Source organism: Ranitomeya variabilis, chromosome 3, assembly GCF_051348905.1.
Source record: "Ranitomeya variabilis isolate aRanVar5 chromosome 3, aRanVar5.hap1, whole genome shotgun sequence".
Taxonomy (NCBI): domain Eukaryota; kingdom Metazoa; phylum Chordata; class Amphibia; order Anura; family Dendrobatidae; genus Ranitomeya; species Ranitomeya variabilis.
The window spans coordinates 640,702,868-640,728,558 of NC_135234.1; the positions used below are offsets into that span (position 1 = coordinate 640,702,868).

Consider the following 25,691-nt stretch of genomic DNA (forward strand, 5'->3'; position numbering starts at 1 on the left):
ACGCTCCTCAGTTGAGAGGGGCATATGGGCATGGCTTGGCATTATCAACATGCTCAAAGTGCTTTGGCAAAAAGAAAATAGATTCATTTAAATCTTCGCACATCTCAGGCAACATTACGTCAGTGGCTACATTTTTATCCACTTCTATTCCCTTAGAAGATATTTTGCTTTTTTCTACATCTAAGGTTTCATGAAAAGTCATTTCAATGGTTGATCCCTCAGTGCCATGACCAAATTGCAAACCAGTAAAAGCCTCCAGAGGTATGGCAGCTGGGCTTCCACCTTCTAGTGCTAGCGCCCCCTCAGGCACTGCTTTCAATAAAGGAGTCACATCTTCCAATGGAGGCAACTCCCTAGAGGCAGAAGCATTTTCTGCTGTTGGAACCACACACTGTAAAGACTGGACATTATCAAAGGAAACTGACAAGGTCACATTATTCAGCACTGCAGTGGGATCATCTACGGAATAATCAGCTTTGCTCTTTATCAGTGAATGGACTTCTATTACTGATGAGCGGGCAGCCGGGCCCTCCGGCTCCTCGGAGCGGGCAGCCGGGCCCTCCGGCTCCTCGGAGCGGGCAGCCGGGCCCTCCGGCTCCTCGGAGCGGGCAGCCGGGCCCTCCGGCTCCTCGGAGCGGGCAGCCGGGCCCTCCGGCTCCTCGGAGCGGGCAGCCGGGCCCTCCGGCTCCTCGGAGCGGGCAGCCGGGCCCTCCGATAGAATGAACAATGGTAACAGAGTACTCTTCTTTAAGATTGGAGCAAGATATTCCTCTACTACAGAATATGGTACATAAGTGATATCAGTATTTCTATTTTCAGAAAGGAAATCTGTAAGAACATTACCAATACTCAGAAATAATCTTTCAGGTGTGGTTTCTACCAAGCTATGCGGTCTTAAAACTTGAACTGAGGTCTGCTCAGAAACATCAAAAAGAGGAGCGTCTACTACATCTGCAGCATACAAACTATGCATGAAACAGTTCATGTTAGAAGCAAGCATAGCAGAGGGAACTCCACATCAGGATGGCCTATAGCTCCACCAACTACAGAACCAGCTTTTAAAACTAGAGAACCAGAAAGGCACACTAAAAGGAGGAGAATCATAACAAGGAAAAACAAGAAAGACCAATATGAAAATTTGGCAATACAAGATCAATATTACTAATCTACTTAACCTATTTAGGAAAAATACCTGGCATTTATACAAAGTTGTGGTTTAATGTCAGCATATGTAGAAAGTTGGACTGCATATAGATACACAAGGTGAAAATATCAGTTGATAAATCGTATCACAATCCATACCTTCTAAATATGAAACAGAGGCAATAGGTGTTTCAAAGTTAAAAAGGACCTGTCAACATAATTTTGTAATGTAACGTAAAATATGGCTGTAATGGCGCTGTAATACTGACTAAAGTGATATTTATATATTATCTGGTGAAGAAAACCACTTTGTTATTCTTTATAGCACTACTCCAGCGTTTTTTTCCCCAGTGCTGGAATGGCACTTTAGGCCATGTTCACACGCTGCGGGTTCCTCTGCGGGTTAATCCCGCAGCGGAATTGAAAATCTGCAGGGCAAAACCGCTGTGGTTATCCCTGCAGATTTATCGCGGTTTGTTCCGCGGTTTCCGCTGCGGGATTACTGCTGTACTATTGATGCTGCATATGCAGCAATATGCAGTATCAATAGTAATGTAAAAAATAATAAAAATTGGCTATACTCACCCTCTGACGTCGCGATCTCCCCGGCGCTGCAAGCGGCTGTGCCGACAAGGACCTTCGTGACGTCACGGTCAAGTGACAGCGGCGTCATCACGGTCATGTGACCGCGACGTCACCACAGGTCCTGTTCGGCACAGCAACTGAGACCGGACGCCGCGGGCAGCGCTGAGAGGTGAGTATAGCTTCATTTTTTATTTTAATTCTTTTTTTTACACTATTTTATGGTTCCCAGGGCCTGGAGGAGAGTCTCCTCTCCTCCACCCCGGGTACCACCCGCACATTATCCGCTTACTTCCCGCAACGTGGGCACAGCCCCATGCGGGAAGTAAGCGGTTCAATGCATTCCTATGGGTGCAGAATCGCAGCGATTCTGCACAAAGAAGTGACATGCTGCGGGTTGTAAACCGCTGCGTTTCTGCGCGGTTTTTCCCGCAGCATGTGCACTGCGGTTTGCGGTTTCCATAGGGTTTACATGTTAATGTAAACGCTATGGAAACTGCTGCGGACCCGCAGCATCAAAATCGCGGCGGTTCCGCGGTAAAAACCGCAGCGTGTGAACATGGCCTTAACCCTCCGTCACATACAACTGATCTGACAGGCGCTTCTCTTTTACTTTCATTTCTCCTTCCTCACCAGATTGTGAGGAAAGCCCCTCCCTCCAGGTAGTCTCCTGTCTCTTGAAGGTCTGTGAAACCTGATATCACAGGTGGATTTCAGAGCTTCAGGGGAGAGGATATAGCTGCACAGATCTCTCAGGCTCATTGTATGTGAATACGTTACATTCAGTAAGGTTGGTATTTTATGTTTTTATTCATCACAATAGTTTATTTAGCTTGTTTTATGAATGTATAGCACAAAATGTGAGGATATTTCATAGAAATAAGGGAGATTTTATAAAAGAAAGTGTGCTGCTCAGGCATATACAGTAGTTCCCTAACATATTCCTTCTCTTGCTTCAGACTATTTGGCGGGAGTTTTGAAAAGTTTGTATTTCATAGTTATTAGTTTTATGTTAAGTAAATGTTTTTTTTTGCAACTGATTATGTGTAGTCTCTTTTATTACATCCCTATGAAGGTCACTGATCACTTTTAGAGCACTGAAATTGCAAACATTAGATATTATAGGTATTTTTCCAGCAGGCGCCTGACGGGCACATTCTATGTGAACTCGTTAGTCCGAATATTGTATGTGACGGAGGGTTAAATGTAAGTCCCCTACCCCAGGTCATATACTCACGCTCCGCTGTCTTCCCAGTTTTTCGGTGCCCCACCAGTCCCATGGCAATCTTTTGACAGTAGCTTCTGACTGGCCGGAAGTAAGAAGCTACAACATAAGCTCACGAAACAACTCTAGGAGAGCCAGAACGAGGCTCTCAGACTGACTGAAAAGTGATTTCCACGCAGCTCCATGAAACACAGGAGCTGGCGGCAGATCACTTTTCGCCGGAGACCAGAGTGGCGGCAAAAACAGATGAAAACAGCGGAAGCAGAGTATCAGACAGGACTCCAGCAGTACAATAAAAAAAAAACGCTGGAGTGGTGCTTTAGTCGCCATTTGAAGTTTTCTGCCAACTAGATTTCGGAGCACAGGGACCGGACTGTTCATGGGGTCTTTTACTCCCCGTCTGTGATTCCCAAGCCCTTCCACCAGCCTCCTCTGTTTGACAAAGATTCAGAGGAGGTAGGTGACTTAAAAAGAAGTGACCCATCATACACAAGACAGGGGCAGCACGCAGCAGAGGAGCTGGGAAATCAGACAGGCAGAAGACCCCGTGTACAGTCCTGCCATTGTGCACCCAATTTATTCTATATTACAGTGTCATCACAGCCGTCTCTTCTTCACATTACAAAATCATGTTGACAGGTTTTCTTTAAACACTGATGTGCACTGTCAATTTTATCCTCCTTTATCATGCTCGGAGCATGTGGTTGGAATAAAGAAGGGTGATGTAGTGAGTGAAGCTATAAAAGTTGGTGCTAAAGAGAGCCAATTTGAGGCGTGAAGCTGTGGAAAGCTATTATGGAGTGTCAATGGCTATAGGTTCATATTTGTGAGTTGCATAATCTTCATGCACAAGTCTTGGGCCAAACATTCAAATAAAAGTTGTAAAGAAGTGAACGGGCATGACACACTGCAGACAATACCTGGCGCTTTGGCCTCCACAGCAGGCACCGCACGACTCTCCGGAGCAGTTTTGTTTTCTGGAGCTAAGGCAAAAATACATATCCTCACTCCCAATGAAACACAAACCAATCCTTCCCCAGGCTTTCACACCTTCTAAAGGCTGATTTTTTTTCTCTTTAGCTTTTATTAATCTTTGTATTTTCCAGACTACTTTTAATTCTTAAACACTTTCCAATACATGTAAGCGAACCATTCACGCTAGACGCTACGCTAAAAGTATCAGGAAGGGGAATATGCTACGATGGTTAGCTTCGGGTAGGTACAGCTCACTGAAAATAGGCTTTATAACAATATTTATAAAAAATGTTATACACTGCAAACTAAAAAAAAATAAACAATTAAGGCAAGCAATAATACCTGGAGCCTCCGTATTAGCGGCAGGCTGTACTGGAGCCACAGAGGCAGGCAGCTCAGTCTTTGGAACTAAACCAAAAAGATTCATATGTGTAAAGAGTAAAACTATAAAAGAAAAGCGACATATATATATTGACTATAGAAAACAAAACTAACTATGCTAACTGGGAAGTTTGGAGGTTGCAATCTCCACACGTCGATACAGAATGGAGTGTATAAATATATTAATAAGCCATAGTCATCAGTCTGGAGCAGCAAGTTTAATACACAAAATGCATTAAGAGATGACTTCTTAGACATAAAAACTAACATTTCACATAGGAGAGTGCCCCAAGTCCCTCTTCTGGTTTGGATCATCTGGATTTACATGCGTACTAGTGTAGGGAGAGGGATACACCAATATCTCTGGGAACATAAAATCAAGGCGGTACGTCCCGCATGCTTCTGTGGGCATCAACTTTCACCCAGTGTTAAATGCATGGAGATGACAGGTCCTCCAGCATTAAGCCACATCTGTACAACCAGCAAAGGTTTTATCACAATACTAGCTGTACTACCCGGCTTCGCCCGGGGTAATAACTGCTGTTAGCAAAATAGAATGTGTTAACAAAAATTTATTCTGCACAAAAAAACCACAAAACAAATAGATAGAAATGTAATTATTAAAAGGCAAAAACTAAGCTAATAGAAGCATTTTACAACATATATTTCAACACCAGAGATATTCCACACAGATTTAACTAAATTGGCCAAGTAATGTGAAGTAATCTTCTACTACTTAATCGAGAGCCTTTTGATAAACGACATTCTTAGTTTTTTCTTCAGGTGCAAAGACAAACAGATTTTTGGCTGTTCCAACTCTTGAACAGGCCACATAAAGTTGACCATGAGAAAAGCATGGAGATTGTAAATCTAAGCTAGCTGAAGAGCCCGGCGTTGCCTGGGCATAGTAAATATCTGTGGTTAGTTATAGCACCTCACTTCTCTTATTTTCCCATTACGCCTCTCATTTTCCCCATCACATCTTTCATTTTCCCCCTCACATCTCTCATTTTCTCCCTCACACCTCTCATTTTCCCCCTCACTCCTCTTATTTCCCCCCTCACTCCTCTTATTTCCCCCCTCACTCCTCTTATTTCCCCCCTCACTCCTCTTATTTCCCCCCTAACACTTGTCATTTCGACCTCACATCTGTCATTTTCCGATCGCTCCACTATTTTCCCTCACTCCTCTCATTTTGCACTCACACCTTTTCATTTTCACCTCACACCTCTCATTTTCACCTCAGTATATACATGTTTGTCATCTCCCTTATATATAGTATACACCTGTATGTCATCTCCTGTATATAGTATATACCTGTATGTCATCTCCCCTGTATATAGTATATACCTGCTGTGTGTCATCTCCCCTGTATATAGTATATACCTGTATGTAATCTCCTCCTGTATATAGTATATACCTGTGTGTCATCTCACCTATATATAGTATATATATCTGTGTGTCATCTCCTCCTGTATATAATATATACCTGTATGTCATCTCCTCCTATACATAGCATATACCTGTATGTCATCTCATGTATATACTATATACCTATAGGTAATCTGCTCCTGTATATAGTATATCCTGCTGTATGTAGTATGTACCTGTATGTCATCTCCTCCTCTATATAGTATATACCTGTGTGTCATCTCTCCTGTATATAGTATATATCTGTGTGTCATCTCCTCCTGCATATAGTATATACCTGTGTGTCATCTCCCCTGTAAATAGTATATACCTGTGTGTCATCTCCTCCTGTATATAGTATATATCTGTATGTCATCTCCTCCTGTATTAGACCTCGTTCACACGTTATTTGGTCAGTATTTTTACCTGAGTATTTGTAAGCTAAATTGGCAGCCTGATAAATCTCCAGCCAACAGTAAGCCCACCCCCTGGCAGTATATATTAGCTCACACATACACATAATATGTCATGTGACTGACAGCTGCCGGATTCCTATATGGTACATTTGTTGCTCTTGTAGTTTGTCAGCTTATTAATCAGATTTTTATTTTTGAAGGATAATACCAGACTTGTGTGTGTTTTAGGGCGAGTTTCGTGTGTCAAGTTGTGTGTTGAGTTGCGTGTGGCGACATGCATGTAGCGACTTTTGTGAGATGAGTTTTGTGTGGCGACATGCGTGTAGCAACTTTTTGTGTGTCGAGTTGCATGTGACAGGTTAGTGTAGCAAGTTGTGTGCAGCAAGTTTTGCGCATGGCGAGTTTTGCGCGTGGCGAGTTTTATGTGTGGTGCCTTTTGAGTATGTGCAAGTTTTGTGTGAGGCAACTTTTGCATGTGTTGCAACTTTTGTGCATGTGGCAATTTTTCCGCGTGTGCAAGTTTTGCGTGTGGCGAGTTTTCCATGAGGTGAGTTTTGCACGTGTGGAGAGTTTTGCATGTGGAGAGTTTTGCGCGTGGCGAGTTTTGAGCGGCGACTTTTGTGTTTCAACTTTTATGTGGCGAGGTTGGTGTATGTGTGGTGAAATGTGCGCTGAGGGTGGTATGTGTTCGAGCACGTGGTAGTGTGTGGCGCATTTTGTGTGTGTGTTCATATCCCATGTCGGGGCCCCACCTTAGCAACTGTACAGTATATACTCTTTGGCGCCATCGCTCTCATTCTTTAAGTCCCCCTTGTTCACATCTGGCAGCTGTTAATTTGCCTCCAACACTTTTCCTTTCATTTTTTCCCCATTATGTAGATAGGGGCAAAATTGTTTGGTGAATTGGAAAGCGCGGGGTTAAAATTTCACCTCACAACATAGCTTTGATGCTCTCGGGGTCCAGACGTGCGACTGTGCAAAATTTTGTGCCTGTAGCTGCGACGCCTCCAACACTTTTCCTTTCACTTTTTCCCCATTATGTAGATAGGGGCAAAATTGTTTGGTGAATTGGAAAGTGCGGGGTTAAAATTTCACCTCACAATATAGCCTATGACGCTCTCGGGGTCAAGACGTGTGACTGTGCAAAATTTTGTGGCTGTAGCTGCGACAGTTCAGATGCCAATCCCGGACATACATACATACACACATTCAGCTTTATATATTAGATATTGAGAATAAATGTTAGGCAACACTGCAAAGTGTCCCAAAATATAAGCCTGGTTACGGCAAGCACTAATACCTGGAGCCTCAGTATTCCCGGCAGGCTCTGCTGGAGCCACAGGCACTGGCAGCTCAGCTTGTGGAGCTAAACAAGAGATCCATGAGTATCAAGTACAAATAGAAAAACAAAACAGGATGCTTTCCTCAGCACAAATGGCATTGTGGGTTGTAGATCATTTAGTGACAAAGAATTCAGAATTGGTGAAGAATGGATGAACTTGATGGACCCAGGTCTTTTTTCAACTTATGTAAATATGTAGTTTGATTGACTCTGGGAGATGACATTTACAATGCCAGCAGAGACTATTTTCTGGTTCTAATCTCCACAAATCAATCAAGTAACTGGTATACATAGATAACATAAAAAAATACAACACAAAACTATTATGTCCTCTATATTTATCAGCTGGGATTTTATACCGACAACCGAGGCCAAAACAATTGCTAAGTTCCATATCTACATTATCAGATTTTATTGCCAATTACTAACATATTGAAAAATGAGAATGATTACCGTAAGTTTAAATTGAAAGAGTGGCTTCTTAAAGACACATTAATAAACAGGCAGTTAGACTGGACAACTTCTTGAAGTACTAAGGCTATGTTCACACGATGCGGTTTTTGCTGCGGATCCGCAGCGGATTGGAAGCTGCGGATCCGCATCCTTTTTCCATGCAGGGTACAGTACAATGTTACTCTATGGAAAAAGAAAAACGCTGTTCCGACGTTCCTTTTTTCCGCCTGAAAATCCGTGCTGATTTTCTGCGGAAAAAAAGAAGTACCATGTCAATTCTTTCTGCGGATTCAGCAGCGGGTTTCCACCTGCACCAATAGGAAAAAGCAGCTGGAAACCCGCAGTGGAATCCGCAGTAGAAAAAGGACTGAAAACCGCAGTGAAAACCACCGCAGGTTTTGCACTGCGGGTTTCACAAATCAGGACCTGAAAAATCCGCAGCGAAAAAAGGATCGTGTGAACAAGGCCTAAGAAGCAACGTCTGCAGCCATTGCAGACTGCCAAATTGTGAGTGTGTGTGATCCGTACTCCCCCTGTATGTCATGTATGAGCAGACAGTGATGAAACCGGATTTAAGAGTTGAATTCTTACGGGCATGCGCCGACTAGACTTCTATAAAAGGAAGCTGTATGAGACTAGTCAGGACATGACATTGCACACTGTCACGATTTGGCAATCTAATGTAAACGAGTGACGGTAGACAGATTTCTGACTGCACAAGCCCTTTAAAAAGGATTCATCTACCACACTTCTCATAGGGTTGCAGTGTTGGGTGTTTCAAGTGTACAAAACTTCTACCATGCACAATACCTGGTTTTTCATCAACAGCTACAGTCACAGTGGGGGCACCAGTCTGAGGAAGCTGTGTCTTTGAAACTAACCCAAAAGAAAAAAATAGTGCTGTGACTCTTGGGAAAGTGGGGCAGAGGTCAGTATAGGATTGGTACTACACAAGGACACCAAGCGCTGGACAAGCCTTTTACAGTCAGGTTTACATTGGGTAGCCTGACTTTCATGCACAAATCATAGGGCAAATATTAAGGTAAGATGCTAAAAGGTCACAGGACTGAATGGTTCATGCTATTGTCCACACAGTACCTGGAGTTTTGGCTTTCACAGCAGGCACTGCAGGACTCTCGGGCGCAGTTTTGTTTTCTGGAGCTAAGGCAAAAATAAGCATCCTCAGCAGAACACAGACCAATCAACCACCCACCGTGGAGACGATCTGGAGGCTGCAATTTTTTCAGTAATATTTCTAACTTTATGAAACTTTCAACACAGTTTAGACTGACTATTCACATAAGATTGAATTCTATGACTTCGGCCAGGTTCAGACATGCGGATTTTAAAGTCTGTATACGGACCACAATATCCAGACTGATTGCGGCTCTTTGGACCTGAATTTTCAGCTTCCTAGAAACATAAGAGGCTGCAAGTTCGGGAGATCTTTTTGAGTCTGGTTCGTATGTGGACATTGCAAAATGATAGTCTGAGCCCCATTTGGCAAACATTTAAGCCTGGGTCAGTTGGACATATATGCTTACTAGTATTGGATGGGAGGAGCGAGGGGGATGTGCCACTATTGGATACTTCTATACTTCTGACACTGTTAAAGATTTTGGGGTTTTAAAACCCACACCAACGCAGTTTACGACGGAAGCAAGAACCAGGTAGGGAAAGGGTTTTTTTCTCCTTTTATTAAAGGAAACTGTGCTTGGGGACAGAAGTTTGCCAAAACAAATACAATATTATTCTTTTAAGGAAACAAAAGATCATGTCAGATTATATGGATGTGGCATATGGTAAGGATGCCCCAAGCATTGTTAGTTTTCTTGCATGCAGTATTAAAGTAAATAAAAATACTAATGTCAGAAAAGCCGACAGGTCCTATAGCATTAGAATGGGTTTGTACAGCTTTATTACTAAGCTTTTCAGGTTTTACTACAAAATACTGAGAATACATGTTAGTCAACACTGCAAACCGTCCCAAAATACAACCCTGGTTAAGGCAAGCAATAATACCTGGAGTCTTCGTATTCCCGGCAGGCTCTGCTGGAGCCACAGGGGCCGACAGCTCTGCTTTTAGAACTGAACCAGAAAGATTAACGACTAAAGTAAAACCATAAATAAAAACTATGTATAACAGATTGATTACCAAGCAAACTAGACCACCAGGGAGGTCTTTGTGGTTCCAATCTCCACAATTCTTAACTATGTTGTAACCGCAAGCCATGATAACAAACCACTACATTACTGACTGGTGATATGTCATATTTAAGGCTAAAATATACGGTACTCTTTACAACGTGTCCATCACGCCAACTGTGGCCACTAGATCCTGGACAGCAAATTTTGGACTTCCATAATTTGGCAAAATGAGAATTTAGTTTCTAATAAAGAAGAAGTTGCTCACTTCTCGAGGGGGTGTAATGCGTGTGTGAGAGAGCACATCAATGTAAGAGCCATCTGATCGGACAGAAGTGTTGAGAGTCTCGTCTACATAGCTTCTGTAAACCGTTCGCCTAATTTTGGAACTTACAGTGGACACAATACCCAATATATTTTCAACAGCAACAGGCACTGAATCGGTCTGACAATGCTCAGTCTATGGAGCTGATCCACACAGCAAAAAAAAAATAAAAAAATGGTGTTGACACTGCTGGTAGGTGGGAAGGGTTGGGCTTCGCTCTAAGCCAGTAACGCAAGGACACCCAAAGGTGGAGTTGAAGTAATGAGCAGCGTACAGGAATAAGATGCGCCAAACTCATTAAGAGGCACACACTAATCAATGGCATGCATCTCCGTGCGCCTCACCAGAAATGTTACTCCAGTTAATCTGAGTGGAGTAATATTCCTTGAATAAGAACTGTGGCCACTCCAATTCCAAAGCTCGGCCCATTTTGGCAAAGCTGTCTAAAACTGGAACAAAAATGTGGGGATTTTTAAAGCGTTTTACATCACTTTTCTGGCAGAAATATTTTGATGAATTTTCCCACCGTGTCCCTGCACTCACGTGTACCTTCATTACAGGTGGGCAGGCACTTAAGAGGGCTGTTGGCTGAACAGTCTCTTTGTTATCTTTCCTGTCCCCCCCACCCACCTTCATGCACACAGCATGCGTTTTGCACAGATAGGGAAATAAAGTTGCTGTTCTTTAGTCAGAACATAAGGAACGGCTATGTTGAAATCCAACATGGGAGATCCTTCTTACCACCCAATTTGCGATCAGTGACTGCCTGCTTCTACAGACTTTAGAGTTATCAGACTTTGATACACAACGCTTGCGACAAACATGAAGGCAAGTCGCTAAAAAGTCACACAGAACAACATGGTTCATGCTTCTTTCTAAACAATACCTGGCGCTTTGGCCTCCACAGCAGACACTGGAGAACTCTCAGGAGTAGTTTTGTTTTCTGCAGCCAAAGCAAAAATAAATATCCTGACTCAATGAAAAAAGCTGAACATCCCTAAGTCATAGACACTGTATGGGGATTGCAGCTTTTAAGGAAATTTTTTTATACATGGTAGACAACACTGCATACGGTTGTAAAACTAAGGCAAGCCATAATACCCGGAACTTTCTTATTAGCGGCAGGCTCTACTGGAGCCACTGAAGCCGGCAGCTCAGTTTTTGGAACTAAAAAAAAGTAAAGTTCATAAGTAAAACTACAAAAAAAGCTTCATACAGAAAGTAGATTGACAAAGTGGACAATCAGCTAAGCAATCACTTGGCTGACAGCTATTTTTTCTGACACGGATCCTCCCCAGAGCCGCATGTACTGAATGTGTTCTCAATACATAAGAAGGGAGTAAGTAGCGGGCAGATGGTTCTGGACCAGGCTCATCTCATGTACCTCTCCAAATAGCAGATGTTGGGGAAGACTCAGCACAACCCCCTTCATGTATCGCTGTACTATTATGGAGAAGACATAGGATGTGAAGTTACATGACACTGAATAGCGCATGTTATTTCTACCAGACAATACCTGGAGCTTGGGCCACCACAGCAGGCACTGCAGGAGTCTCAGGAGCAGTTTGGTTTTCTGGAGCTAAGGCAAAAGTAAATAACCTTATTCAAAAAAGGCAGCAATCGATCACCTAATATGGACACTGTCGAGGGGCACAAGATTTTTTTTCTTCACTTTAATACGATGTATTCTGTATCTGCTTTGTGGCAACTTGTAAGAAACAAAAACTACCTTTCACATATGATAGGAGTCACCTAACCTCCTCATACACATTTAAAGGAAAACAAACTTCATACAGCCAGTGTGTGATTGTGAGCATGCATGTTCAACGCTGAAACCCTGTGGTGCGTCAAATAAAGACATACCGGTACTTTAAAAGCTGCCAGGGACCGAGCCACATGGGAGACTTGGAAAGACCATGCAGCTTCTCCCTGCCCACTGCCAGCAGCTAACAGGTCTATCCCTGTATACGCACAGAGACCAGTCAGTCAAGGGGAGTGGGCAAGAAGAAGTCGCCGGGGTCCAACCTTTCCAATTAGTCTCCCGCGCGACTCCATCCTCAGTGACCTTTAAAATGTGTTTTTCTATGAAACTCCATAGATTGGACAATATGAATCAGCTGTCAGGTGACCCTCGTCTCAGCTGGATATGCATGTTTACTAGTAAGGCTATGTGCACACGTTCAGGATTATTCGCGTTTTTTCGCGATAAAAACGCATACATATGCATCCTATCATTTAGAATGAATTCCGCAATTTTTGGGCACATGATGCGTTTTTTTTCCGCGAAAAAAATCAGCATGTTCATTAATTTTGCGGATTTTTCCCGCTATTTAATGCATTGGGAAAAACGCACAAAAAACGCATGCGGATTTCTGGCAGAAATGTCCGGATTTTGTCAGGAAATTTCTGGAAGAAATCCTGAAGGTGTGCACATACCCTAAAAGAAGCTAGGAATCTCCTACTGTTATGTAGAAATCTGTCACACTATATCCTACATGTTACTAAATCCACCAGATGTTATATGCATAGACGCAAAAGGTCCGATTCTCTAGCATCAATATGGGTTAAAAGAAAACCGCTTTTGTTATAATATACTGAGAATAATTGTTAGTCAACACTGCAAACTGCTCCACAACATAACCCTGATTAAGGCAAGCACTAATACCTGGAGACGTAGTGTCCACGGCCGGCTGTGTTGGAGCCACAGGGGCAGGCAGCTGCGCTGGAGCCACAGGGGCAGGCAGCTGCGCTGGAGCCACAGGGGCAGGCAGCAGCGCTGGAGCCACAGGGGCAGGCAGCAGCGCTGGAGCCACAGGGGCAGGCAGCAGCGCTGGAGCCACAGGGGCAGGCAGCAGCGCTGGAGCCACAGGGGCAGGCAGCAGCGCTGGAGCCACAGGGGCAGGCAGCAGCGCTGGAGCCACAGGGGCAGGCAGCAGCGCTGGAGCCACAGGGGCAGGCAGCTGCGCTGGAGCCACAGGGGCAGGCAGCTGCGCTGGAGCCACAGGGGCAGGCAGCTGCGCTGGAGCCACAGGGGCAGGCAGCTGCGCTGGAGCCACAGGGGCAGGCAGCTGCGCTGGAGCCACAGGGGCAGGCAGCTGCGCTGGAGCCACAGGGGCAGGCAGCTGCGCTGGAGCCACAGGGGCAGGCAGCTCTACTGGAGCCACAGGGGCAGACACCTCTGCTGGAGCCACAGGGGCAGGCACCTCTGCTGGAGCCACAGGGGCAGGCAGCTGCGCTGGAGCCACAGGGGCAGGCAGCTCTGCTGGAGCCACAGGGGCAGGCAGCTCTGCTGGAGCCACAGGGGCAGGCAGCTCTGCTGGAGCCACAGGGGCAGGCAGCTCTGCTGGAGCCACAGGGGCAGGCAGCTCTGCTGGAGCCACAGGGGCAGGCAGCTCTGCTGGAGCCACAGGGGCAGGCAGCTCTGCTGGAGCCACAGGGGCAGGCAGCTCTGCTGGAGCCACAGGGGCAGGCAGCTCTGCTGGAGCCACAGGGGCAGGCAGCTCTGCTGGAGCCACAGGGGCAGGCAGCTCTGCTGGAGCCACAGGGGCAGGCAGCTCTGCTGGAGCCACAGGGGCAGGCAGCTCTGCTGGAGCCACAGGGGCAGGCAGCTCTGCTGGAGCCACAGGGGCAGGCAGCTGCGCTGGAGCCACAGGGGCAGGCAGCTCTACTGGAGCCACAGGGGCAGGCAGCTGCGCTGGAGCCACAGGGGCAGGCAGCTCTACTGGAGCCACAGGGGCAGGCAGCTGCGCTGGAGCCACAGGGGCAGGCAGCTCTGCTGGAGCCACAGGGGCAGGCAGCTCTGCTTTTGGAACAAAACGAGAAAGATTCACAAGAATGTTAGATCAAACAATAATAGACCAATCAAGGAGAAGTACAAATACGACTAGGGAAGGTTTTGTCTCAAATCTTCACAATTTTCAGAAGAAATTGACCCTACATAAATACAGAACCAGTGCACTACTGGCTAGTCACATACTCCGAAGAAACAGAATTTATTTTCTATACTTTATACAGTGCCTTCACCAACATAATCTGCTAGATTGTGGAGCTCAATTTTCAGCTTTAATTTTCAATTCTTGAGAATGAGAATGCCATTGGTTTCATTGTAAGTTATTCATTTTCTGCCAAAAGGTGGACGTGACTAGCTCCATGTGCTGGGTCTGCCCTCACAATACATTGATTATTAAGGGCTGTAAAATTGGACCAGAATAGTGCATGCTCTGATTTTTGTCCAGGCAGACCATTGGTTATAATGAGTGTGGACGGTTGGGACACACAGAAAGCACACGGATATATTCTTCTGAATGAGCGCTAACACACATCCGATAGGACTGCAGTGTCATGGATCTGTAAACTGTACCATACACATTCACCCAATGATGATGGAAATTCTAATATGCCCAATACCTGATTTGACAGCAAAAGCCACAGGCACTGATAGGGCATCAGCGTGAGGAGGCTGTGTCTTTGAAGCTTTAGGAAAAAAAAAATATATATATTGCAGAGATTGCTGGAAAAGCTACAAAAGTTGGGCAGGTGTCATTGAAAGGCTTGGTTCAGAGGGCCATTGTTAAAATCATGCCAGTCCCGTTTGCAAACTGCAGGCTGGCTCCTTGTGCAGCTTCATGTAATAGTTGGAATTGCCATTAATTAAATGCACTAGCCTGGTCCATAAAACAGAACCGACAAGTGCATGGTGTGTTTTTGCTTTTCAAAACTGACCACTAGGTATGTGGCAAACTCTTGTACACAGACTAATAATATTAAGCAGCATGCAGGGTACTCAGACAACACTGACCAAAAATACATCCATCTGAAGAAGGCCTAGAATTGGTGCTACACAAAGTGCGATGTTGTGATTAGGAAGTGTTCTGAAGCGTTGATGCCATACAAATATGAGTGACTATTGTGCAATAGGAAATGGGGAACACAGGGCTGGAGGGTTTGTGCTACTTTCCACACTGCACACAGTACCTGGAGCGTTGGCCTTCACAGCAGGCACTGGAAGAGTCTCAGGAACAGTTTTGTTTTCTGGAGCTAAAGCAAAAATAAATATTCTGACTCAGTGAAACAAAGGCTGATCCACCCTCGGGTTGTGTGGTTACTCAGGCTCTGCTTAATGGGGCATGGCTTAACTACAATACCCAAGAGCTACTTGGCAAATTAATAAGAGGGTCAAGTGTTAAGAGAAATGATCGAAGCTATAAAATACCTGGTGGTTTTAAGTGTAATTAGACTGTGTAAAATACGACAAATAGACATTCAGTGATTATCAGAGGACAGTAGCTGGAAGACTTAGACTGACATTCTGTAATACAACTTCTCCATAAACGCGTAGACAAACAAGACCAGAACACAAGCAGGAATGAGGAGCAGACAACTCTTCAGCTTCGCACGGATAGGGCTGATCGCACCACCCACTGCCGGTGCTCACACATCCCTAAGGGTACCGTCACACAGTGGCATTTTTATCGCTACGACGGCACGATTCGTGACGTTGTAGCGATATCGTTACGATCTCGCTGTGTCTGACACGCTACTGCGATCAGGCACCCTGCTGAGAATCGTACGTCGTAGCACATCGTTTCAAACTTTCTTTCGTCGCTTGATCACCCGCTGACATCGCTGGATCGTTGTGTGTGACAGCGATCCAGCGATGTGTTCGCTGGTAACCAGGGTAAACATCGGGTAACTAAGCGCAGGGCCGCGCTTAGTAACCCGATGTTTACCGTGGTTACCAGCGTAAAAGTAAAAAAAAACCAAACCGTACATACTCACCATCTGATGCCCGTCAGGTCCCTTGCCGTCTGCTTCCCGCTCTGACTGAATCCGGCCGTACAGTGAGAGCAGATCACAGCGGCGACATCACCGCTGTGATCTGCTCTCACTTTCCGGCCGGCGCTCACAGTCAGAGAGGAAAGCAGACGGCAAGGGACCTGACGGGCATCAGATAGTGAGTATGTACGGTTTTTTTTTTTTTTACTTTTACGCTGGTAACCACGGTAAACATCGGGTTACTAAGCGCGGCCCTGCGCTTAGTTACCCGATGTTTACCCTGGTTACCCGGGGACTTCGGCATCGCTCCAGCGCCGTGATTGCACAGTGTGACCGCAGTCTACGACGCTGGAGCGATAATCATACGATCGCTGCGACGTCACGGATCGTGCCGTCGTAGCGATGTAAATGGTACTGTGTGACGGTACCCTAAGTCTTATCTAGAAAAATATTTAGAATTGAGAGCCCTCAGTGGTTGATACCGTTTAATGGCTAACTGAAAGATGGTAACAAATTGCAAGCTTTCGAGACTACTCAGGTCTCTTCATCAGGCATAGACCAAAGCAAATTCTGAAGAATCACATATTTATACACAACACAGCACTGAACTGTCATTATGGGAGAGTGATAAGTGATAAACAGTTGTGTCCATAAATATTGGAAAGTTCCTAGATTAGGAGTGAATGTTTTGTTGTCCTCTGATTGGGGTCTGGTTCTGTTGATGACCCCACATGGTCTGAAGTGCAAATTCCTTAATTGATGTAAAAAGACAACTCCATGCGACACATTCATTCCTGCACTAAGTGTGTCAAAGGTCGTCATAAGTTTATACTCCCAGATTCTCCTCTCTCTCTGAGATTTGAAGCTACCTTTCAATACAAGTAAATTTCAGGTCCATGGTGCTATGATCAGGCATACAAAAATGTTTGGCCACAGTTAGATCCATTCTTTTTTCTTTTATTGTATGGCGGTGAGAATTTATCCTTATTCTCGGTTTTTGCCCTGTCTCCCCAACATACAGACCCCCAGTTGGACATTTAGTACAAATAATTAAGTACACCACATTAGTAAAGGTTGTAATTTCCGTGCAGCTCCCCTTACCTACAATCCAAATCTGGAGGTGCTAACTACTAGAGGTAACCGGTTATTTTCTTCTTTAGCTTCGTAATGTAGCAGGTGATTCCTTGATATACTGGTGGCTCTTGTAATCTGGATTTCAATCGTTCTTCTTGGATGGTAGCCCTGATTCAAAAAGGTCTTTCTGAAGCGCCCTTTTTGAATCAGGGCTACCATCCAAGAACGATTGAAAACCAGATTACAAGAGCCACCAGAATATCAAGGAATCACCTGCTACATTGCGAAGCTAAAGAAGAAAATAACCGGGTACCTCTAGTAGTTACCTACAATCCAAATCTGGAGGTGCTAAGGGGAGCTGCACGGAAATTACAACCTTTACTACAAAAAGATGCCCGCTTACAATCCATTTTTCCAGACCTCCCACTACTGCGTTTTAGGCAGCCCCCAAATCTAAGAAGCATCGTTGTCAGAAGCTCCCTGTCCTCTCCAACAGCTGCAGGAAACTTTCCTTGCAACCAGAAAAAATGTAAAACCTGTCCATTTATAATGACCACGGACAAGATAAAGATCCCCAATTCACATCAGGACTACAAGATCCCAGGTACCTTCAGCTGCATCACATCTAATGTGGTGTACTTAATTATTTGTACTAAATGTCCAACTGGGTGTCTGTATGTGGGGGAGACAGGGGAAAAACTGAGAACAAGGATAAATTCTCACCATACAATATAAGAAAAAAGAATGGATCTACCTGTGGCCAAACATGTTTGTATGCCTGATCATAGCATCATGGACCTGAAATTATCGTATTTTCCGCTTTGTAAGACGCACTTTATTTCCCCCAAATTTTGGGGGGGAAATGTGGGTGCGTCTAACAAAGCGGATATACCGCTTACCATTACAGGCTGGGATGAGGGGGTGTCCGCCGCCGCTACCGCCCGCCGCCGCTGTCGCCCGCTGCTGCCCCGGGTGATGCTGGAGGCTCCGGTGCTGCGGGGGGTTCTGGCGACATTTTGTGAAAGACCAGAGCCCCCCGGCAGTTCGTCCATGCGTTCCAGTATGACTAACTCCGGGAAAATGGCCGCCGGAATCTCGGGAGATGACATTTCAGCGCTGAGATCTCATCTCTCGAGATTCCAGCGGCCATTTTCCCGGAGTCAGTCATACAGGAATGCATGGACGAACTGCCGGGGGCTCTGGCCTTTCACAAAATGTCGGCAGAGCCCCCCCGCAGCACCGGAGACAGCCCCGCAGCACCGGAGACAGCGCTGCAGCATCGGAGACAGCCCTGCAGCACCGGAGCCCCCCTGCAGACCCCCTCATCCCAGCCTGCAGCACAGGAGCCCCCCTGCAGACCCCTCATCCCAGCTTGCAGCACAGGAGCCCCCCTGCAGACCCCTCATCCCAGCCTGCAGCACGGGAGCCCCCCTGCAGACCCCTCATCCCAGCCTGCAGCACGGGAGCCCCCCTGCAGCACAGGAGCCCCCTGCAGACCCCCTCATCACAGCCTGCAGCAATGCTCCACTCCTGCCTCCAGCAACGACCCTGGGACCCTGATTCACCACAGCCACAACCCCTGGTAAGTAATAAGACGCATGGATTATAAGACGCCCCACCAATTTATTAAAAAAAGTTTTTCCCTATTTTTCTCCTCAAAATTTGGGGTGCGTCTTATAATCCGGAGCATCTTACAAAGCGAAAACTACGGTACTTGTATTGAAAGGTAGCTTCAAATCTCAGAGAGACAAGAGAATCTGGGAGTATAAACTTATGACGACCTTTGACACACTTAGTGCAGGAATGAATGTGTCGCATGGATTTATGTCTTTTTACATCAATTAAGGAATTTGCACTTCAGACCATGTGGGGTCATCATAACAGACCCCAATCAGAGGACAAAAAAAAAACATTCACTCCTAATCTAGGAACTTTCCAATATTTATGGGTACAACTGTTCATCACTTATCACTCTCCCATAATGATAGTTCTGTGCTGTGTATAAATATGTTTCTTCAGAATTTGCTTTAGGCTACTTTCACACTAGCGTTAACTGCAATCCGTCACAATGTGTCGTTTTGCAGAAAAAACGCATCCTGCAAAAGTGCTTGCAGGATGCGTTTTTTCCCCATAGACTAACATTAAGCAACGTATTGCGACGGATTGACACACGTCGCAACCGTTGTGCGACGGTTGCGCCGTGCTGTGGCGGACCGTCGGCACAAAAAAACGCTACATGTAACGTTTTTTGCCGCCGACGGTCCGCTTTTTCCGACCGCGCATGCGCAGCCGGAACTCCGCCCCCACCTCCCCGCACCTCACAATGGGGCAGCGGATGCGCTGGAAAAATGCATCCGCTGCCCCCGTTGTGCGGCGCAGAGAACGCTAGCGTCGGTAACCTCGGCCCGACGCACTGCGACGGGCCGAGCCCGACGCTAGTGTGAAAGTAGCCTTAGTCTGTGCCTGATGAAGAGACCCGAGTAGTCTCGAAAGCTTGCAATTTGTTACCATTTTTTCAGTTAGCCATTAAAAGGTATCCACCACTGAGGACTCAATTCTAAATATTTTTCTATCTACTGGCTAACACGGTACCAAGATAGTTATCTTTCCTGTATCATAAGTCTTATCTAGGCGCTGTTCAATTTTAAAAGTGACCCAAGGGGCCATTCACATTTCCATCATATTGTCTTGGAATATGGAGGACTACGTGGTAGCAAGTTTACTAGTCCTCAACCGATATAATCACATTTTTATCAACAGAAGATTATCAAAACAACAACAAGCAACCCGATACGTGACATCGCTGGAAGCAGCGTCTCTCTCTACGTTAAGCTGCTCTCGGGTTATGCGGTAAAACATCCGGTGACAAGATTACTTTCAAAGGGAACCTGCCACCCGATTCATGCTGCAAAACCACGTCCAGTATGAATCAGAACATCGCTGCACAATAGTTCCGTACATTTTTTTATCTCAAACACTATGGAGTTAAAGATCCAGCTGGGGACCATAACCAGAGACTACACTAGTCGGCCATGAGCATCACCCTCGGCATGACCTGTCAATCAACTGCAGCTGAGCGGGTATAAAGCCTAAAGCACAAACATTCAGGTAGGGAAGCTAAATGGCACCAAAATCTAGGAAAATTTAACCCCTTCATCACCATACAAATTTACATTTTTTGCTCTCCTTCTCAGAGCCGTAACTTTTTTGTTCCATAAACCTGGCCATATGAGGGCTTGTTTTTTTGTGGCATGAAATGTACTTTTGAATTACACCATTAACTTTACCATGTAGTGTACTGGAAAACAGTAAAAATGAAAAAAAATAATAATTTCATTCCACAAATGTTTTTTTTTTGCATTTTTCATTTACCAGTGTCCCTAAATGCTAAAACTGACCTGGAAATACGATTCTCTGGGCAGATACCAAACATTGTGATCCACCCACGGCTATTAACTAGGTAAATGCCGCTGTCAAACTTACAGCGGCATTTATATGGTGCTTCCGGCAACCGTGCTGGAGATACGCACACCGGTGACCCAGTCACATGATCGGGGGGGGGGTCATCGGTTCGTTGGCATGACAACTCGAGGTCTCCTGGACCTCTATGGTTGTCAGTGCTGGATTTCTATGAGCACCACCCAGTGGTCGGCGCTCATAGCAGGTCAGTATATCTGCTACATAGAGGCGAACTGATCATCGCCTCTATGTAGCAGAGTCGATCTGGCCTATGGAGACTATTGAAGCATGCCAAAAGTTAAAGAAAAAGGTTTTCAAAAATATATATATATATAAAAAAGTATAAAACAAAAATAAAATCAAACACACACATTTGGTATCGCTGCGTTCAGAATCGACCCAATCTATCAATAAAAAATGGATTAACCTGATCGCTAAACAGCGTAGAGAGAAAAAAGTAAAAACGCCAAAATTACGTTTTTTTTGGTTGCCGTGACATTGCATTAAAATGCAATAACGGGCGATCAAAAGACCTGACCGGAACCCAATCGAGATGGTTTGGGGTGAGCTGGACCGCAGAGTGAAAGCAAAAGGGCCAACAAGTGCTAAGCATCTCTGGGAACTCCTTCAAGACATAGAGTGTGTAAAGCATCAAAGCAAAAGGTGGCTACTTCGAAGAACCTACAATATAAGACATAATTTCAGCTGTTTCACACTTTTTTGTTAAGTATATAATTCCACATGTGTTAATTCATAGTTTTGATGCCTTCAGCGTGAATGTACAATTTTCATTGTCATTAAAATAAAGAAAAATCTTTAAATGAGAAGGTGTGTCCAAACTTTTGGTCTGTACTGTATCTGCACCAAAATGGTATCAAAAATGTCAGCTAAACACGCAAAATATAAGCCCTCACCCGACCCCAGATCACGAAAAATGGAGAGGCTACGGGTATCGGAAAATGGCGCAATTTTTTTAAAAGCAAAGTTTGGAATTTTTTTTCACCACTTCGATAAAAAAAGAACCTAGACATGTTTGGTGTGTATGAACTCGTAATGACCTGGAGAATCATATTGGCAGGGTATTGGTCAGTTTTAGCATTTAGTGAACCTAGCAAAAAAGCCAAACAAAAAACAAGTGGGGAATAGCACTTTTTTTTTGCAGTTTCACCACACTTGGATTCCCCCCCCCCCCCCATTTTCTAGCACACGACATTGTAAAACCAATGGTGTTGTTCAAAAGTTCAACTCGTCCTGCAAAAAAATAAGCCCTCGCATGGCCATATTGACGGAAAATTAAAGTTATGGCTCTGGGAAGGAGGGGAGCGAAAAACGAAAAAAGCTGTGGTCATGAAGGGGTTAGAGAGCAATTGTCATTTTAATTTTATAAATCAGTAGTGCACATGAAAATGTGCAACTTTGTAATATATCTGACAGACTTTGCCATTACTTAGTCTTATCAGTAGCAGCTGCCACTTCCTATCTAGGTAGGAGCTCTGCCTCCAGCTCCTCTCCCTTCTAGCTACATAGGATTTTATCAGCAGCTGCCAACTCCTAAGTAATGGTAAGTTTGTCTTCACCAAATACAGATTTTACATCAGAATTGAAAATTTTGATAATGACTGATCAATTCTGTCAGAGAAAGAAACAACTATGAAGATATATTACAAAGCTGCTTATTTTAATAAATAATCTTGATACATGAAATAAAAATGAAAACGACCATTACTCTTAAAGCAATGTCAGGAACAGCCTAGAGATGCTACGTCGGCACACTGTACAAGACAAGACGGTAGATAAGGTAACTGTATGATGCTCTGCGAGTATCCTGCACAAGTCCCATTATTACACTAGCACCCATGCATGATCTATTAATACGACAAATAGGCGCTCAGTGATCATCAATGGACAGTAGTTGGAAGACTCAGACTGGTATTCTGTCGGATGGTTGGCTCAGGAGCTACCAGATCATGGAGCAAGCAGGAAAGTATGCCTTTACAAACCCTTTAAACAGTTACATGCTATTGATTCCATTGTACACACTACACATAGTACCAGGCGCCTTGGCCTCCACAGCACCAGGCGCCTTGGCCTCCACAGCACCAGGCGCCTTGGCCTCCACAGCACCAGGCGCCTTGGCCTCCACAGCACGCACTGCAGGAGTCTCAGGAGCAGCTTTGTTTTCTGGAGCTAAGGCGAAAATACATTTCCTCACTCAGTGAGACAAAAGGACGATCCACTCTCAGGTTGTGTGGTTACAATGGCTGGGCCCGATACACATGGTCTAACCAAAGTGCTGAAGAGCAACTCCACAAATCAATAAGAGCACCATCAGAGAAATCATTGAAGTTATGAAATACCTGGTGCTGGTGCTTTGTATCCAGTGGACTCTGCAGGGATCACAGTAGGAGGGGTCTCTAATTTAGGAGCTAAAACATAAGCGTAATTAGATTACATGGAATACGACAAATAGGTGTTCAGGGATTACTAGTAGACAGTAGTCGGAAGACTCAGACTGGCACTCTCTGTCGATTGTCTCAGCCACCATGGTTGCTGGTTGTTGTTGGATATCAAAACAGGCAGTAGAGGACATCGGGACAACCCTAAACAGTCACATGCTACTGAAGTCGTTCAACCACAAGGGAAAAATATACCCCAACCTGTAGTTACATCGCACTAAGACAAACGCATATATCACAAAATTAACAGCAACAATACATTCATTCTACAGGCAACAAATCAACACGACATGCTTTACTGAAATTAATATATATTGCTTAGATTTTCTATATCTTCATGTATGTTCAGAAAGAAGAGAGTCATTACTTATTTAACGCCCTACAATAGAGACGACATGCAGAGTCGTGCAGCCATGATACCTGATGCTTTAGATTCAGCAACAGAAACTTTAGGGACACCAGATTTAGATTTTTTCTTTCGCGCTAAAACAAATAAATCCGCTTATTTACGTGTCCACTTCATTGTCCATTAACAGCCTTGCCCCGGAGCCAGACATGTCAGTACCTTGAGCTTTGGAGGAGTCAGCAGCAGGGACTTTTGGGACCTTGGGTGATGGAAGCTTGTCTTTTGAGGCTAAACCAAATATATATATACAGACAGATTACTAACAACTTCAGTGCACGTCTCCTCTGTCCAAAACAGCTACAACTCCAAATACTATGGAATCATAACCCAGGGCTTCAAAAACCCAAATGAGAACATTGTAGGTTGGGAAGCTGGAACTTGGAGTAAAAGGAGACTCGTGTGCGTGTGTCGTGACAGGTAAAGTTATATATCCATGTCCCATAAAAAAATACCTGGAGCTTCAGGATCGGCAGCGATAACCTCAGACAAGAGATAAACATTATGTAGGCTGTATGTACGGCTCTTTGAAGGGAATGAATCTCCAATATTGAAACCGGATCATGAAACATCTCAGTTTAAGTCTTTCTTCATGCAATTTTCTGCATTTAGACAAACGCTTTACAACAGCTACATACACCAGAGACAGCAATAATCAAGAGACTTCTACTGAATTTTATGGAATATCATTCTAGGCATGGGCTGACCGGTGACACATCTATTGTGACGCTGTGTTATCTATGAACCGGCATTAATCCTTCCTGTGATTATAGTGAGGGGACTATGGTACTTTATGATCAGACTTTTTGGTGGTTTCTGTATTGTTACAAGAGCCTTAACGCATTTTGCTATTGGAGCTGCATGAGATCCCCCCCCCCCCCACTCAGGATGAGCTGCATTTGTCAACTGTACCATTTTGGAATACATGGGTCATTAACTAATGCACTAACTCTTTATGTATAGACAAACAGAATGCTGCCTTTTTTTTTTTTTTTTAAACATGGTTTATAGTATACGCTACTCACTATGCCGAACATTGAAAGTGTCACCCATCAGGTTTTTTTTCCTGCAAGTCAATACGATTATGGCGATACCAAATTCATGAAAGTCACTGCGCACGCCTCCGTGCTTCTCAGCAATCTGCATCCTGCGCACGCTGTCAGACCTGTGTGAGTGCAGGGGACCTTTTTAGGACAGGAATTGCACATGATCGGCCAGCTGATCGGTCACTGGGAGGACGGATGACGCTTGCAGACGGAATAACGCCAAGGGGCATACTTCAGATGGTGAAAGGTTATTTTTTAACGCACCATAATTTTTGATAACTGTAAATTACAATCCAATTTATTTCCACGTTTTCCATTTAGTTAAATGTATTCTTTATGGTGGCACAACCCCTTTAAGTACTGCTCATCATTTTGTAGAATGGACATCCTATTTTAATTCTAAGAAAGCATGGCAATTCCAAATTGAGTTTACATTCTGATTTATTTTTTTTTTTAGTTTTACTAGTACACAAAAAGTAAAATGGGTGAATGACCACATGACACTTGTATATGTTAGAAAGTAACTGAGAAAAACACACCACACATTGAAAGCAATTAAATGCATCTGACATTTTACTTCTGTAGAAAAATGAAAGCACGTGATACCTGGTGCTTTGGCATCGGAGGTTGGCAGTGCGGGAATTTCAGCTGGTGGAGGCTGGGTCTCTGAAGGCAGAGTTTATTCATTTACACACGGCAATAACCTTAGCACCATGCACTACAATTATAACTAAATTGCAAGGGAAGCCAACAGATAAGCTACGAATAGCAGTAGCAGTGTAACCAGCATGCACTAAACAGGCCTGATCCATAACTGGGGGAAAGTGCCTAAAACAGGTATGAAAAGTGACACTTAAGGGACATACAATCGTGGCAATGGCTGATCACATGTGCAAACCATACTCAATTTACTGCGGTTTTTGCAACAAGTAAAGATGAGGCACAAAAATCAGGTCCCCATCTGTATTTGCCATGACAGATTTATGGCAATTTGCATGCTACTTTCTTACATCTATGGGTGAATGTTAGTCAACACTGCAAACTATTAAAAATAAATAAACTCGAGTTTCGCAAGCGATAA

The 25,691-nt window shown here is 44.5% G+C and overlaps 1 protein-coding gene across 31 annotated transcripts in view; it reads right to left on the reverse strand.

Moving 5' to 3' along the window:
* The window catches only part of NACA (nascent polypeptide associated complex subunit alpha), a 56,627-nt gene that overhangs the window by 13,837 nt on the left and 17,099 nt on the right, over window positions 1–25,691 (reverse strand). The window contains exons 4-19 of one of the 31 annotated variants that reach the window (XM_077297626.1): window positions 25,217–25,276; window positions 23,727–23,795; window positions 23,582–23,644; window positions 23,063–23,131; window positions 15,372–15,434; window positions 14,805–14,870; window positions 13,601–14,010; window positions 13,063–13,546; window positions 11,499–11,564; window positions 11,284–11,340; window positions 9,950–10,015; window positions 9,026–9,088; window positions 8,738–8,803; window positions 7,433–7,498; window positions 4,268–4,333; window positions 3,871–3,933 (exon numbers count right to left, since the gene is read on the reverse strand). The exons of 2 other annotated variants lie outside the window; for them this stretch is intronic. In XM_077297626.1, coding sequence (XP_077153741.1) covers window positions 3,871–3,933; window positions 4,268–4,333; window positions 7,433–7,498; window positions 8,738–8,803; window positions 9,026–9,088; window positions 9,950–10,015; window positions 11,284–11,340; window positions 11,499–11,564; window positions 13,063–13,546; window positions 13,601–14,010; window positions 14,805–14,870; window positions 15,372–15,434; window positions 23,063–23,131; window positions 23,582–23,644; window positions 23,727–23,795; window positions 25,217–25,276 — 1,797 coding nt within the window. Of the gene's footprint in view, window positions 1–3,870; window positions 3,934–4,267; window positions 4,334–7,432; window positions 7,499–8,737; window positions 8,804–9,025; window positions 9,089–9,949; window positions 10,016–11,283; window positions 11,341–11,498; window positions 11,565–11,913; window positions 11,977–13,062; window positions 14,011–14,804; window positions 14,871–15,371; window positions 15,435–21,906; window positions 22,893–23,062; window positions 23,132–23,581; window positions 23,645–23,726; window positions 23,796–25,216; window positions 25,277–25,691 lie in introns of those variants that run through there. 28 more of the 31 variants (XM_077297624.1, XM_077297625.1, XM_077297622.1 and 25 more) reach the window with 28 other exon arrangements.